Here is a 14496-nt window from a genome sequence, read left to right as displayed (position 1 = left end):
TCGCGAATAGTGTCTATAGCTTTCATTCCTAATCGTTTTGTAGTTGGTATTTCTTTTGGAGCTATTCTCTTAAATAAACCTTGAACAACATCACAAAGTCCATCTCCGTAAATCGCTTTGTACGTTCGCAATTGTGAGTTTACTACCATAACTATTACAGGCCCACATTGAGCAGTGTGTATATTTTTAAATTACAAGATAATTAATTAATTGTTTTCAGTCGCTGTAATAATCAGCAGCAATTTCATTAATGAGAGAATGATAAACATTACGATCCATAACACCGCCTGTAAATAATGTTCGGCAAATATCAGATATTTCATTAATAATTTCTTGAGAATTATTTCCAGCTCGTTTTTCTCCGATCAAAATTTCTAATCGATTAACATCGGCAAGAACACTGTCAGGACCTATTCCTAATCCACCTCGTGTTTTTGGTTCAGGAGGTTTTCCAGTCAGTCCAGTATAGAAAGCTTCTTCCTCTTTTTCTTCTTCTTGTAATTGTTGTTCTATTCTTTTTACACGATCTTGAAACAATTCAAAATATTCTTTATTATCAGCATCTTTAAGATCATCAGTATTAAAATTAGTATTAATAAAAACTACATCTCTAACCCAATCATCTTTTGTCAAGGATCCAGCATATTCAGGTTTTAAATATCTAAGCATTTCATTATGATTTGCAGCACTATCTCCTAGTCTATCTTAATCCGCATTCCTAATACGCCTTAAACCCTCAGTCGTAAATTTATCTTCAAGAGCAACTTCAGTTTTTGGTTGAGGTTTAGCTTCAGTTACAATTTGTGGTTGTTGAGGTTGCTGTAAATGCTGTTCTATTTTTCTTACATTATCTTGAAATCTTGGATAATTAGTGTCATCAGCTCTGAGAGAACTTTAGTTAGTAAAGATGAGATATTCATCTCTAACCCGATCATCTTTAATCCAAGATTTGGCATGTTTCGTTCTTATACATTTCCATATATTATCATAATTTGCAGCAGTATCATAAACTTGTTTTGCTCTTGCATTGGCGATAACATTAAAACCCGTAATAGTAAATTTATTTTAAAGAGCAATTTCAGTTTTTGGTTGTTTTTCTTTTTAGGTTTAGGTTTAGTAAGTTGAAGAGGTTGTTGCTTCTGTGACTCTGCATACAATCTATTTATCTCTGCACTATATTGATGATATATTGCATCATCATCTCTAACCTGTCTTTTGTTGTAATATATGAGATATACCCATTTTAAAAAAATATCAAAGTTTACATCATCATGCTCAGGTTTTAAAGTTTTTCATTAGAAGAAAACCTATCATTGCAGTATGAGGCAATATTTCCTCCTTAACTTGCTTAAATTCTTCAAAAGCACCTTTCCTAAACTTTTTAATCTATGCAATATTTTTTTTCTTACTTTAGGTTTTGGTAAATCTTTGTTATTTCACCAATACCTTCAAGCATCTCTTCTTCCTTGCCAGGAGGTTGAGCGGCATCTATTCCAGCTGGAATATCTCTTAAAATTATTTTTGTCTGTTTGGTTTTTCTTGCTGTCTTTTTAGTTTGCTCAGCCGTTTTTGTTGTTTTGTTTTTTTGTTGTTTTTTGTGTTGTTTTTTTTTTAATGCCGGAAGAAGACCTTCAGTAGCTTCTGCAACTCTCTCAGTAACCTTTGTAACAGACTTTAATAATTTGTCTTTATCTTCTGCATATTCAACTTGTGCTTCTTGACGTTCCTGCAGTTTTTGTTTGAGAGCATCACGAACAGGAAGATTTCTTCTAATTGCTTCTAATCTTTCTCGAGCTAATCTACTAGTATAAGATTCCATTACTGATATAATAATGATTTAATTACTCACACATTTATAGCATCAGGGAGAGTGCGACCACAAATGAGTGTCACGGTGGGTAAACAAAATTTTGAAAAACACGAACGATAAAGGTAAAGTAACAAAACAAACTAACTCAATTATAGAAGGTCTCGGTTTTGGTTAGAGACTTCAGTTTGACGTTATTGACCTTTTATTTTCATTTTTCGAAGGAAGCTATTTTTCTTCAAAACTGGTCCTTCCAGCAAGTGGTCTGTTCACCCTCTCTGCTGCTTTTAGACTACTGCTAGATAATGCCTTTGATTGTTTTGTTTCCTGGTGAGAATGTATTGATCGCTGATGTAATGCTCGTATTCCACATATTAGGGGTACATGATTAAAGAAAACCCAAATAAATCAATAAAAAATAGTCGTGAACTTGTATGGGGCTATAGGGATCTTATACTTGACATTTCGTCTGAGATCTGTATGCGAGACGTATAAATGTTTTTTAAACATTTTGAAACCAGGGTTAGTTAGAGGTGAGGATGGTGTAAGGAAGCCTGCAAATTGCAATACGAAATATAATTACGTCTATTGTACTAGGAGTTGTTTCTTCGATCTCAGAGTTTACCCATATTAATCCCGGATTCCAAAAGGTCCCTTAATTTCACCTGAATTTTGGACAGGCACAATACCTACTGTAAGTGCGGTAGCTCGTGCGATTATTTAATTTCTATTGCGGATAGACCTAAATGAGAGAGAGAGAGAGAGAGAGAGAGAGAGAGAGAGAGAGAGAGAAGTGTGTTTTCGTGTGCCGTCGCTTTAGCCGTGATGGAAAAAAAAATCACTTTATAAAGAATTATTGTTATTTCACTTTACTTGAAGAGACATGGGTAACAGATTTATTAACTCTTTTGTTGTTGTTATTCTAGGTACAAACGTTAAGAAAGGGACATTACTCTTGAATTGGTTACCAGTGTGGATATTTGGCAGTGGTTCTAGCTATGGACTTCCGGTTCTTGTTACGGATGTGTAGTGCAAAATACTATTGATCGGAATCAATGCAATGTTACATGTGGTACCTATGTTATTATGAGAAACGATGACTTCCTTTTGAAATTAAAAAATGATACCTCTTCGCCGATATCTTATGAGGAGTCTAACTTATAGTATGTTTAGAAGCTTGCGTTTGAAATGGCCTGACCATGAGAAAGTTCGTCTGCTGTCAACCGGCCTGCCGTTGGCTCAGGATGTTCTAAAGAATGAGGACTTGTCAAAAATTCGTAACATCGGTATTATGGCGCATATTGATGCTGGTAAAACAACAACCACAGAGAGGATGCTTTATTATTCAGGGTTTTCTAATCATCTAGGTAGGTGGGTGGTCCAAGCAAGGTTACTAGCAAAACCGTAATACACTCAAAAAATAAAATACACAGAAGTTCCTATGATATCGTGGTATTCAGATTTTTCATCATTTTGTCTGCCTCCAACAAGACTTCGACCTTGATATTTATGTATTGGGCGTCGAGGTCTTACTGGCTAAATATTGGCGCTCTGTAGCGTTTTTTGATGTCGACTAACATCATAATGAAAGTAAAATATTCAGGAATATCTCAAACACTTGGCAGCCTATAACGACGCTTTTCTACAAATTAGTCATAATGTTTTAGTCGGACATTGCTTTTTCTGATGTCATTTTTTCTCAAATAAATTTAAATTCTCACAGATGCAAATGGGATCGCTCCAGTGGCCTAGTGGTTAGAGCCTCAGAAGTGTTTGACATTAAGAAGTTAGTGTTAGGACTGGCTGGCCTGGTGTCAGGATAATGTGACTGGGTGTGACATCATGCTTCATGACTGCAGCATGGTGCCCCAGTGCTAGACATCACTATAAACTGCCACACTGCAGACATCATAGTGATATGACTTAAAAATTGTTAAAGCTACATTAAAAATCCTATTCACACACACACACACACACACAAAAGCAAATGGACTTGTTTTCAAGTTTCTTTGGCCTACATTGGAATTGGCTGGATAGCAATGGAAGCCTGGAATGCCACAATTGGGTTGAAATATATTTCTTCTTTTAAACTAAAAAAAAGATATTAATATTGAAGAAAGTGTTCAATAGCTTCATTTTGTTCAAGATTCTTATGATCCTATTAACCAGTTTTGGAATTCCCGTCTTCCATCACATTCCATCCAGATGAAATGTAGGCCATCAGAACTTGAAAACATGTTTGGTTTTGTTTGATTTTGAAAAGAATTTGTGTATATTAAAATGTTGTATTGCCAAAGATCATAAATCAAATTTGTGTACTATACTTGTTACAAATGCCATTGTAGTGTCAGCCATTTGTCATTGAATGGTTATCAGTCATTTATGCACATTATTTTAAGGTTGGTATTGTTTGCTTATCTATTATGAAAAATCCATGCAGGGCAGATAATGCCATAAGGAGAGCTCATTTCACTGAGCTTTCACTATAGCATGATGGGTAGTGGCTTCATTCTTTCAGTTTAGTTTCTCAGGACAGGTTTCACCATATAATTTTCATCTTTTAAAGTCGACTATGACTAGATTAGACTTGTTTTGAAATACATCACGTCAAATCAGTGTGTGCTGTAGCTTCAACTCAAAAGATTGGGAAATATCTCTATATGTGGACAACATCAAGTTTCTTGCTACAGCTTCTCAACTCTATCTATGTTGGCAGCAATGGTAGATGATGTTGGCAAAAGAGGCCAGACATGCATGTCATTCAGCCAGTGAATTTCATGTCAACATATTGTTTCTCACAGATGGTGAAGTTTTTGATTATTTTTCCATCTTTCTTTTGAGAATTCCAAAGACAACTGCTGCTTCATGAGAGATTTTACATTTTTTAGTCAGCAATAGCTTGTACAAGACATCATACTTGATGTCCACTATTTGGAGTTAGTACTATGTACTACACAGGGTGTAGCATGCAGTTCAACCATTTTTTTTACAGATACATAAAGTAACATATTTCAGCAAACATTATGGATTTTAGAATAACACTGAAAGAGACAACAAACTTAAACCAAATCAAGGGAAGACTAATGTTTAACATTGTTGTGTATATTATATATAGAAACACCATACAAACTGTTCATTTACAGTGTTCTGCTGTAATGTACAGGAAGGTTTGTACCACAGTGTCCTGGTAAAAGTGATGCATTGTTCCACGGTATGCATACAGATAGAATTGTACCATAGTATATAAGTAAATCTCATACTGTGTTTTGTACAGACAGGATTTACCACAATATATATGTACCAGTAGAACAGTACAACTCTTGTGACAATTATAACACAAGCAAATAACTTTAAATATAGGCATGGAAACAAAGATGGAAAAATTATTGTAGACAGCATAAAAGGCAGATATGAGTGAAGCTTGAATAATATCAAGTATTGTCAGAAGAACTGAAGGTAAATGTCATTCCACCTCTAATTCCATCTTCCACCTTTAATTCCCAATGGAATTTATTTCCATTGCCAGTTCCTGTGGTGACTAAAATATTACGGATAATCAACCTAAACTTTAAAATGGAAGCTACAGTTTTAAAGTAGGTCTCTATAAACCCAAGGTTTTAGCCAGAGCACATTGAAATGTATTCAGACATGTATGGGATAGGTGTTATAAGAAAATATTTATGTGTAGTTTCCCACTGCCTACTTCTGGTGGGATTCCAATGGAAAATATTTTAAAAAATATTGAGAGATAAATAGTACTTTCTGGTGAATTCTGAATGCACAATACTGAGTAGTGGATTCTTGGACTATGATTTGTCATTCTTTTTTGTCTTAGTTTTATGTCTGAGTGTTCACAGATTGACTATTGCTAGTGTTTAAAAGATATACAGAGCACTGTTCATTGTTTGGTATTTCAAGTCATTTGTTTATTCTTTTTAAATGTTGATATTTTTAGTTGGAATCATATATCCTTGGAAATTGTTATAATTTTGGTTACCTTTGTTTTGTACGAACATTGGTACAAACAATTCAGGCTTAGTACTTCAGTCTTCAGTTTAATGAAGCCATTTTTGAATTGACTGAATTTTCAACATTGATGTTCTAGCAGAGATTTTTGGAGGAATGCACAAAAAGTAATGCTTTCCTGGCAATGGTAGTCTTGAGGAAATTTTTTGATTTTGAGGGAAACAATTGAGAATAAATTTGTGATTGTATATTTTAGGTGATGTGGATGATGGGGATACAGTCATGGACTACATGGAGCAAGAGAGGGCCAGGGGAATCACCATCACTTCTGCAGCCATTACTTTTATGTGGAAGAAGTTCAAAATGAACCTGATAGACACACCTGGTAAGGGTCGGGAAGACATTCAGTTGCTATCATAATGCACCAGCATCTAGTAGGGGGGCAAGGAAGACTTTCAGAGTGCTATCAAAATGAATCAGCAGATTCTTGAGGGGAAAAAAGATTTTGTGAAATTGTCGCAATTCTAAGGGCTCCTCATCAAGAGGCATGATCATCTCATGATAAAAATCATCCCTTATTATGTACCTAGTCATCCTAAGATTTAAAAAACTGAGTATCTCATGATAAAAATCATCTCTTATTATGTCCCTAGTCATCCTAAGATTTAAAAAAGTGAGCATCTCATGATAAAAATCAACTCTTATTATGTCCCTAGTCAACCTAAGATTTTAGAAAAATAAGCTTCTCATGATAAAAATCATCCCTTATTATGTCCCTAGTCATCGTAAAATTTAAATTAAAAAAAACCCAAGAGCTACTTTGCTTGATATTTAGCATTAGGAACTTGCTTGCACTAGCAACAGGGGACGCCACTAGAGGGCACTGGCAATCAAGATTAATGTTTTCTCAAAATGTCAACCTCATTACACCTGGTACTTTCTCCGCTTTAATATGTAAAAAGCCGACAGTATTACATCCGAATGTGATCATGGTTGAAAAGTCAAACGGCTATATTTAGCGTATATGACACTGGGTCATTTCTACAACTTATTCAGCGGAAAAAAACAAAAACCAAATTTTTCCAAACGCTGAAAAACTAAATAAACGAACATATACGCTCACCTTCGCCTACTTTTTAAATATTTTGGAGCTCTTTCTACGCGAATAATGGTAAAATGTGTGCGAATATTTGCGGAAAACCCACAAATTATGTCTTTTTCTAAGGTCACCCATGCCAGCAAGAACGGTAACTCTTCCCGGCACATGGGTACGTACAAAATGTAAACAATGACAACAATATGACATAATTTGGGTTCAAAAACACACGAAAACTTGATTGTTTGAAAAGGCAGACGTTTATAGCAAGGAATCGGATTATACAGACGTACTGTCATTCATTATACCAAACTTATTACAAAATATTTGTACAACTTTTGTTGTGTAATATATTTTCGAGGTTAGAAACTCGACGGGAGTATCACTCACCGATTCAGTGATACTAGACGTATTGTTAATATGTATGTGATTGTGATCACTGAGATATTATCAATGTCAGGTCATCTGTTCTACGTATGATTCTTATCTAGAGACACTGGTATTAAAATTTAAAGGTTCATGTTTAGTAGGGGCAGAAAAGAGGTAAAAGTTCAACTATTTTGAAGAATGAAAACAAATTCATTTAAAATTATCATGCCATTTTTTGTGAATATCAATATGAATATTGTCATCATAAGCCAAGGAATAGAGAATCGATCTGTAGTATTTCTCCATTTAAACAAATACATAATCATAAATATTTCTTGAGAACCAACTCAGTGCCAGTTTCTTCTCTATCTCTGTTACCACAATTGTCTTTACTTCATGAACTATGTAATAATGCTCAAAACAATGGTCAGAATTATTATGAAAATATTGCAAATTTAGGAAAACCAAAATTTAATGTTGTACCATCCTAAGTTGACACTATAGAAATCCTGACTTATTGTAATGAAAACTTAGTGGAAAACCTTTTGTCATTGATTTTATTTTATAGATATGACAACTGACCAAATATATCTTATGATAACTAAATTCTAAAGTAGCAATCGTTATTTACTAAATTGTGATTTCAGATAAATGTATACATGTACAAGAACACTGTAATGAATATGCACAATTGGTTTTAAGAGTAACATACAATTTCAACTTGGTATGACTCATGATTATGCTATTTCATGCAAAAATGTTAGGGGGCATGTGATAAAAAGGCACAGAAGGTCTTCAGAAGTACCTGGAACATAGAAAAAGTAAATTTATTCTTGAAGCTAAATGTTCACAACACATTTATATATAACCATATGTAAAAAAATATGCAACTTTCAGCATGAAGTAACATGAGGTCAAAGAATTTTCAATAAGCGACTAAAGACCAATATTAAAAATGGTGGACGGTACATGTGTTTGAATGCTTCCTGTGAATTTGTTTGAAAAGATATAATAAAGATAGGCTCATTTTTGAAATCTGTACACTCTAATTAAGCAGAAAATATTCCATTTTAAAAGCAACATATAATTTCAACTTGTGTATGACTCAAAAATATAGTATTTCATGCAAAATTGTTGGGGGGGGGGATAAAAAGGCACAGGGGGTTTGCTGAATTACCTGGAACATATAAAAAGTATAAAAAGTAAATTTATTCTTAAAGCTGAATGTTCACAAAACATTTCTATATAAAATATATGTAAGAACTATGCAAATTTCAGCTTGAAATAACATGAGGTCAAGAATTTTCAAAAATTGCCAAAGACCAATATTAAAAATGGTGGATGGTACATGTGTTTGAATGCTTCCTGTGAATTTATTTGAAAAGATATCATAAAGATGGGTTCATTTTTGAAATCTGCACACTCAAATTAAGCAGAAAACATTCCATTTTAAAAGCAACATATAATTTCAACTTGTATATGACTCAAAAATATAGTATTTCATGCAAAAAAGTTGGGGGGGGTTGATAAAAAGGCACAAGGGGGCTTCTGAATTACCTGGAACATATAAAAAGTCAATTTATTCTTAAAGCTGAGTGTTCACAAAACATTTTTATATAAAATATATATAAGAAATATGCAAATTTCAGCTTGAAATAACATGAGGTCACGAATTTTCAAAAATTGCCAAAGACCAATATTAAAAATGGTGGATGGTACATGTGTTTGAATGCTTCCTGTGAATTTATTTGAAAAGATATCATAAAGATGGGTTCATTTTTGAAATCTGCACACTCAAATTAAGCAGAAAACATTCCATTTTAAAAGCAACATTTAATTTCAACTTGTATATGACTCAAAAATATAGTATTTCATGCAAAAAAGTTGGCGGGGGGTTGATAAAAAGGCACAAGGGGGCTTCTGAATTACCCGGAACATATAAAAAGTCAATCTGTTCTTAAAGCTGAGTGTTCACAAAACATTTTTATATAAAATATATATAAGAAATATGCAAATTTCAGCTTGAAATAACATGAGGTCACGAATTTTCAAAAATTGCCAAAGACCAATATTAAAAATGGTGGATGGTACATGTGTTTGAATGCTTCCTGTGAATTTATTTGAAAAGATATCATAAAGATGGGTTCATTTTTGAAATCTGCACACTCAAATTAAGCAGAAAACATTCCATTTTAAAAGCAACATATAATTTCAACTTGTATATGACTCAAAAATATAGTATTTCATGCAAAAAAGTTGGGGGGGGGTTGATAAAAAGGCACAAGGGGGCTTCTGAATTACCTGGAACATATAAAAAGTCAATCTATTCTTAAAGCTGAGTGTTCACAAAACATTTTTATATAAAATATATATAAGAAATATGCAAATTTCAGCTTGAAATAACATGAGGTCACGAATTTTCAAAAATTGCCAAAGACCAATATTAAAAATGGTGGATGGTACATGTGTTTGAATGCTTCCTGTGAATTTATTTGAAAAGATATCATAAAGATGGGTTCATTTTTGAAATCTGCACACTCAAATTATGCAGAAAACATTACATTTTTATATATTCTGTAATTATGAAAAAATCATCCCCTGTTGCAACTTGGACTTTACGGGCAGTGGGCAATATAAAATTTGCAAGGGAAGATTTAAAACACTCACACCTTCATGAATCTTCCTACTTATGGGAGAAATAGGGTGGTAGTAACATGACATCACAGGGTGGAAGTCTTCAGCCAGGCATAGGGATTCCAAGATGAACTCAATGGCTGCATGTTAAAGACCAGGGTGAATCATACGGTAATATGGATATCAGCTGTCTAAAGCCTGGAGAGGATGGGCTTCATCAGTTTGCAGCTGTCCATGATATGCCAAAGACTAGATTTGTCACAGCCCAGGTTACCAATGTCTGCACCATCCAGTGGACACCAGGATGGAGGTGACAAGTATGCCACTGGTTCAATGGCCATCAAAGTACAGGCAAGAAATAACACCACTGGAACATGGAATGTCAGGACATTAAGACCAGCATGCAAACTCTAGGAACTAACCTATGAGAGATGGTAAGATGCCAATGGCACCTCCTTGGACTTGGCAAGAAGATTAGGTGAGAGATCAACAATTGAAGGACACAGGATTTACTTCATTGGACATGAAGACAAGTATGAACATGGATTTAATTTATGGTATATAAGGACATTGTGATTGCAGTCATGAGTTGCTGACCAGTTTCTAACAGGATGATTACCATACACTTTAGGGCATCTCCCTTCAACATCACCATCATAGAGGATTATGCTTCAACATCTAAACATGATGACGAGGAAGTGGATGCATTCTGCGACCAGCTTCAAACTCTCATTGACCAGACATCCAAGGAGGATATTCTAGTTCTACAAGCAGACTGGAATGCCAGAGTAGGAGAAAAGACACAGGCAGACTGTTAAGAAGTCAGTGGTCCATACTGTAATAAGCAGACCAATGAGAGAGAACTGAAGCTCCTGGACTTTGCCACCTACAATAACCTGGTGCTAATGAATACCCTTGGCCCCCACAATCCAGAAGATGGACGTGGAATAGTCCAGACAAAAAACATAACAACAAGGTTGATTACATCTTTGTGAAAAAGTGCTTCTGGTCTAGCGTCAACATTGCCAGAATGAGTAGCTTCCAAGGAGATGACATGGGAAGTGACCATGACTTGCAGATGATGACTATCAAACTTTGTCTGAGGAAAACCTGAAACTGATACAGGTTAGGATTAGGAGTTTTTTGGACCTGAAAACTTAGAGATCCATGCATGGCACAAGCATGTGAGGCATCAATAGCTGGCAAATTTGCACCACTCACAATTCTGGGTGCTGAAGAAATGAACCAATACTTCTTGATCACCACCTTCAACATGGCAATAATAGACAAGATCCTTGGCAAGCATTGTAGGATAAAGAATGACTGGGTCACAGCAGACCCCTATGTTGCTGAGGAGAAAACTGAGGAGGAAGCAGGAGAAAAGGAGGATCCAGGGCATTACAGACCAATATCAATTCTACCTGTATTGTCAAAATGTTTGAAAAGCATGTAGCCATTCAGGTCTATAAATTGTTTGAAGCATACTCTCTATTTCATAAAATGCAATCAGGATTTAGAAAGTATCACTCGTGCCAAACAGAACTTACCAAATTAATTGATCTTTAGCTGATGGAAATGGATAATGGACATATGACTGGGATTGTTTTCTTTGACTTCAAGAAAGCCTTTGATCTTGTTGATCATGAAATTCTCCTGCAGAAGTTGAAGTGTTACAGGTTTGACAATCCTTCTTTAAACTGGTTTAGAACATACCTAAACCAAAAGTCTCAACAAGTAAGCATTGGCAGTATTAGATCTCAGGCTTGCACTATTCATTCAGGGGTCCCTCAAGGCTCAGTTTTTGTGCCCTCTCCTCTTCCTTATCTATATCAATGATCTACCATTAAATAGTGAATCCACAAATACAGATCTGTTTGCAGACAATGCAACCTTGTATACATCTAGTTCTGATACTGAAGTTATCCAAGCAAGATTAAACTCAGACCCTATTAGAGTCCAAAACTGGGCACAACAAAATGTACCACTCCCTCGATAACACGTACCCTGATAACCCCCGAACCCGCTTATAATGTGGGGTCAGGCATGGCTCCCGTTTTTAAAACCAGAAAATACCACAAAAATTGATCCCTATTTGTTGAACTTGAAGAAAACTGCAATCGAAATTGGTAATGGAAACTTTAATGTATCGCTCCTTTTATCATCGAAAACAGTAAATAGGACCTGGAAATTTTAATCAGCACTTTGAAATATCAAATTTAAAGATAGGTCATACAATTTTTTACATTTTCTTTCCAAGCGACATTCTTAGTACACCGCAATTAACGATTTTTAAGGAAATTTAGATCAATGAAAATGTCACTTATGCCGAGTGGAGAAGTGCTTTAATAAATAAATACAAATTAAATAATTTTTTTATCAATTGAAATTTGTGTTCTAGTTCTATCTTTTAGTTCCTTTTAAGTGTAATTTTCATAAATGGAATGTGTCCTCTTGTAATTAAACGTAAAATGCATCAGTCTACCGTAATAGCTATGGCTGCGAGCATTTCTCTGATTAAGTGCCGACTCTGTTTTGATAACTGACTTCCGGAAGTATTTGCTGTATTGTTGCACTAAAGTAAAAGCTGGCCTCCTTTTATTACCATGTTAAGTATGTCTTTTGAATCAAATAAAGGAGTTGGAATAAAAGAAAAGTTAAAAGGAACGAAAATCCAACAAAACTTAAAATCTAGTGCCCTCGGTTGTATATCAGGTGAACTCACTTCATTTGATCAATCAAACACTTATAAATGTTATTTTGTATGTAACATAAACTCCCTTAAATTAACCAACTCTTTCATAACTGTGATCAAAGACAACAAGGCAGCCAAGCGAAATGAATACTTCATAAAATAAAGAGCTTGATTTCACAGATATGGATCATTCTTGAACTGGCAATGGTAAGAAGTTTCATTATTACTTCCAGTGAAATCATGACATCAATATTGTACTAATTGAACAATGAAAAAATTGAGTTTCAACATAAACGATTGTCTTATGAAATAAATGTTGTGTGTTTTTAAAAAAAAGGAATCTTGTTTGGTGGTGTATCAACAGTTAGTCTAGTTCCCTGCTCTGTGGACTCCCGATTTGGCAGGATAATATTAAACACCACTGTGGGAACCAGACTCATCAAGAAAACAAAAAGCAGTGATGTAACACACAGATTTTTTCATGTACATGTGAATGTTGTTGAAACCAGTTGGAACGATCTTTCATATGTTGGACATTTTGAAAATAAATGTTATTTAATCAGAATGACAAACAACTTCATTAGAAAAAACGCATTATTAAAAATTATTATTGACGTGATTGTAAAACGAGGATTTAGTCAATAAACAGCCCAGTTTCCTAATGCCACTCTCCCTATGGTTTTCTTGATGTAAAAATGATTTTTTTTTTCAATTTATGGAGGTCACTCTGTAACTTGTGCCTCACTTATAGTGTGGTCTATGTTTTTGGACCCCGTTGTGCGCAAGTTATCGAGGGAGAGGTGTAGGATGGTAATTACTGAAGGTAAAACAAAATGTATGATTTTGTGGACATCACAAAAGCTACACAAGTCAGGGAACCTAAAACTATCTCTTGCAATAAATAATCATCCATTAGAAAATGTCAAACATGAAAGGCTTGTAAATTTGTCCGTAGATAATAATTTATTATGGAATGACCATATTGATAAGCTTTGTAAAACACTGTCATCCAGAATTGCCCTACTCGGCAGAATCAAGAAATGTTTACCTATGGAAACTTGCAATCTATACTACAAGTCATATATTCTTCCAACAATGGATTATTATTCAAATGTATGGGGAAGCTGTGCTAAATCTGAGCTTGACAGGATTTATAAAATTCATAAATGAGCAGCATGCATAATTTTATATAAATTTATTGATCATCCCTCAAAAGCATTATTTACAGAATTCAGATGGTTCACAATATATGACAGGATAGATTTTCACAAGGCAGTTCTTTCATATAAATGTCTACATGGAACTGCACCAGAGTATCTTCAGGACTTATTCAGGTCTTTTTCAACACAATACCAGTTGAGATCAATATCACATGGAAACCTAGCACCCAAACCAAGAACAGCAACTTAAAATGAACTTCCAAAACTCTGGTACAGTTCTCTGGAACAAGCTTCCACTACATGTAAAATCTCCTGAAAATATTAGAGTATTTAAGAAGAGATATCATGATTTGTATGTGTTTCTAATAGATAATGGAATTTAGTATTTTAATATTAATCATGTTAAAATAAACAGTAATTATTGCTATCTTTATATAATGTGCATTGTTATACTCTTCTTAAAAGGGCCTTAAGGGAGGATAGTCCTTGACTAATGAGTCACCCTCTATAAATAAAGCATTATTATTATTATCATTATTATTATTATTATTATTTTGAGCTGTTAATTCACTTCCCTTCTATCTCACCTGGACCACCAATTTCCAGTCAATACCCCTGCCCCCCCCCCCCCCGTTTCTGGTGACTTAGGGTCCATGACTCCCACTGCAAAAGGTCTGCAGGAGCTCTGTTTGAATCCATTTTACATACAGATGAAAAATGAAACACTGTTTTGCAATAATAATTTTGATGTTTTTTTCTGCATTTTCTTATG

General features: G+C 34.5%; 1 protein-coding gene across 1 annotated transcript in view; it reads left to right on the top strand.

Moving 5' to 3' along the window:
* Positions 1 to 2808: 2808 nt before the first annotated feature.
* Positions 2809 to 14496, top strand: part of LOC149804372 (ribosome-releasing factor 2, mitochondrial-like) — a 45900-nt gene continuing 34212 nt past the window's right edge. The window contains exons 1-2 of the mRNA XM_089939504.1: positions 2809 to 3174; positions 6030 to 6158. Coding sequence (XP_089795630.1) covers positions 2928 to 3174; positions 6030 to 6158 — 376 coding nt within the window. The 5' untranslated portion in view covers positions 2809 to 2927. The remainder of the gene's footprint in view (positions 3175 to 6029; positions 6159 to 14496) is intronic.

This window comes from Sinohyriopsis cumingii, chromosome 2, assembly GCF_028554795.1.
Source record: "Sinohyriopsis cumingii isolate HCF-2022 chromosome 2, ASM2855479v2, whole genome shotgun sequence".
NCBI lineage: Eukaryota > Metazoa > Mollusca > Bivalvia > Unionida > Unionidae > Sinohyriopsis > Sinohyriopsis cumingii.
Note: the sequence above shows the minus strand (reverse complement) of the source record. Positions and strands in the feature narration are given on the sequence as shown.